Raw genomic sequence first — 3,092 nt, 5'->3', positions numbered from 1 at the left:
TTGGTTGAATCAAATCAAAATTTAAATGTAATAATTTCATCTTCTTTTTGTACTTCAACATGGATCAGCATTATCTGACCCCAGAGTTGAGCTGCTGGGGCAAAAAATATCACACTCATACTTTGAGACAGAATCGAAGACACAGACATATATTTACAGGTGATTAAATTTGTGGCAAACTTGATCAAAGCCTAATCACTTATCTTCAGGATTTCTCGCAACGTCGTAGATCTGCTGGAGAGTGCACCTGCGAACAAAACAGAATCATGAATCATCATTCGATCAACGGCATGTTACAATCGTCGTACGGCGGTTGATTGCCGGAACAAAACCCCTTCAAGCAATCACTGGTAAATGAAACTAATCTTTCTTTTCAGTATAGAGGTGGTTTACAAGAGATTGAATGCACAACAAAGAATTACAAACAAGAAAATACCAGAAACTGGATTTTTTTTAGAAGCAAACATGCTAATTTTTCCAGCATCTTAGGAGGGCACATGTAGAGAGCTTTCCTTTTGTTTCATCTGCATGAGAGGATTGCAGTGAACAATTTTTGTTCATAAAGCTCCAACATATGATCACTAACATCTGTTTGTGAAGATCAAATACAAGTGCACACTTCATGCTCACCATAACATTTTTAGTAGAACAAAAAATGGCACCACCCTATAAGAAATCGCAAAGGAGAGATCAACTAGAAAATGCAACAGATTTTGAAACGCGACGCGAGGGGGGAAAAAAAAGAAACAAAGTGGTAGAAGAACAGAAGACAAGCAGGTCACAAACCAAGTGTTATCTCGCAAAACTCAGTTCCCCTTGCAAAATATTTCTTTCCACTGCTTAAAGTGTGAAAAATCAAGCAAAATTGCCGAAAAATCAGCCGGCAATTGTAATTTATCTGAAAGAATGTATGAATGATTGAGAGTCACTGCAACTGCATGGAACAACTATGCTAGCATGGTTCTCATTGTTTATTGAAGTCATTTTTTTGAATAAACAGGATGCATATCTTACCCCAGTTTCTATTTATGAGGATGGTAAATTGAACAGACACTTCTTTATCTTTTTTTTTTAATTTTCTTTTGAGATGCAATATATTCTTACTTCTGAAGAAGAAGTACCTTGCCATCTTAATGCGAATCGAGAAAACACTCGACGGCCTCCGCATCCATCTATCAAGAAGTTACCCATGACCTGAAAACCAAGGAAACAAGTTTCAAGTTACAGCCCAACTGTAACCAAATCCAATAAAAGGATACAACAAAAAAGAAAAGGAAATTGTTATTTCATAGACCTCTCCTTAGAAGGGACTAGTAGTTTCTCGCAGAGCAATTCTGAAGAGTCCTATCCCTGCGCAGCTGAATTGAATGTCTAAGGGTTTAGGGTTTAGGGTTCAGGGTTACACATCCGCATTCTCGATCAACTCCTTGCCATCACTAAGCCCCTCGATGAGCGATAAATAGGTACTATCGTCAGGTGCAATGCCATTGCCTACCATCTCTTTAAGTAGCTCCTCGGCATTACCTCCTTCCCCATTTTTACACAGCCCTTGTATAAGCGCGTTGTATGTAAGAATTGTGGGATCGAAACCTCTGCTCAGCATCTCATCCCTAACCCTAAAAGCATCCTTCATATCACCTCTTCTGCTGTAACCACTAATTAGTGTGTTATAGCTGATAAGATCAGGCTTGATCCCTCGTCTACCCATCTCTTCGATGAGCTCGCGGGCCTCCTCAACTTGTCCCAACAAGCAAAACCCTCTCATCAAAGTATTATATGTCACTTCGTCCGGGGCAACCTTCGTTCTCTCCATCTCTTTCACCAGCTCGAACGCTCGGACCATGTTGCCGCTGCTGCAGTGGCCGTCGATCAAGGCATTGTACATGACGAGATCCGGGGAGAGACCCTTTTCCTTCACCTCTTCAAACATCCTATCCGCCTCGCTCGCTCGACTCCTCTTGCAAAGAACGTAAATCAGAGAGGTGTAAGTCACCATCGTAGGGCGAATACCATTGTTTGACATTTCGTCGAACAAACCAAACGCCTTCGCAACATTCCCCTCCTTGCAATACCCATTGATCAAAATGTTGTACGTGAACGCGTCGGGCGCCAATCCCTTCCCCTCCATCTCCTTAATCAAAGCATTAGCTTCGAAATTCCTACCCTCCATAAACAATGCGTGGACGAGCAAGTTGTACGTGGACACGGTCGGCTCGATCCCCCGCCCGATCATCTCATCGCGATACCTAAACGCAACATCCAACTCCCCTTTATTACAGCACCCGTCGATTAACGCGTTGTACATGACGGCACTCGGCCGCAAACCTCTCTCGAGCATTTCGTCGAACACCTTCGAAGCGTCACCGATCCTCCCCTGCTTGCACATCCCCGAAATAAGCGTCGCGTACGTGTACGAATCAGGCTCGATTCCCTTCTCCCTCATCAAATCGAGCATATCAATACCCATTTGGACCTTCCCCTTCGAGCAATACCCTCCGATTACGGTGTTGTAGGTAACGACATTGGGGCGAACGCCGGAGCTCTCCATGACGCGTAGGAAAGCTTTGGCCTTTTTGAGCTTACCTTCCTTGCACAGCACGTTGATCATTACGTTGAAGGTGACCACGGTGGAGGGGATCCGCATCCGGAACATCTCGGCGTAGAGGACCCAGGCCTGATCCGTGCGGTGCGCCCGCGAGAAGGCGCTGAGCAGGGCGTTGCAAGACTCGATCTTGGGGACCAAGTCGGCGCCCTTCATGAGGTAGAACACTTGGAGGGCCTTCTCGGGGAGGGCGAGGTCGGCGTAGGCTCGGAGGAGGAGGTCGGAGGGGAGCGGCGAGGAGGGGTCGGAGGGGCGGCGCTCCTCGTCGTCGTCGGGGGCGGCGGCGGCGAGGGCGTCGAAGAGGCGGCGGGGGGAGAGGTGGGAGAAGCGGGGCGAGGCGAGGGCGCGTTTGAGGAGGCGGAGGGCGGGGAGAGGGGGGCGGTGGGGGTAGAGGAGGACGGAGGCGGCGAGGCAGAGGGCGCGGAGGTCGAGGCGGGNTTAAAAAAAATTATTAAATCTCCCTCTCTCTCACACACACACAGCGAGAGAG

General features: G+C 47.2%; 1 protein-coding gene across 1 annotated transcript; it reads right to left on the bottom strand.

Moving 5' to 3' along the window:
• Window positions 1-2,871, bottom strand: LOC109717890 (pentatricopeptide repeat-containing protein At2g15630, mitochondrial). Its single transcript, XM_020243838.1, has 3 exons — window positions 1,295-2,871; window positions 1,105-1,194; window positions 1-247 (listed from the first exon to the last, which is right to left on the bottom strand). The coding sequence occupies exon 1, from the start codon at window positions 2,756-2,758 to the stop codon at window positions 1,400-1,402; it is 1,359 nt and encodes a 452-aa protein (XP_020099427.1). The 5' UTR covers window positions 2,759-2,871; the 3' UTR covers window positions 1-247; window positions 1,105-1,194; window positions 1,295-1,399.

The sequence above is a fragment of the Ananas comosus genome, linkage group 12 (genome assembly GCF_001540865.1).
Source record: "Ananas comosus cultivar F153 linkage group 12, ASM154086v1, whole genome shotgun sequence".
NCBI classification, from domain to species: domain Eukaryota; kingdom Viridiplantae; phylum Streptophyta; class Magnoliopsida; order Poales; family Bromeliaceae; genus Ananas; species Ananas comosus.
This window is presented reverse-complemented; position numbering and strand designations above follow the sequence as displayed.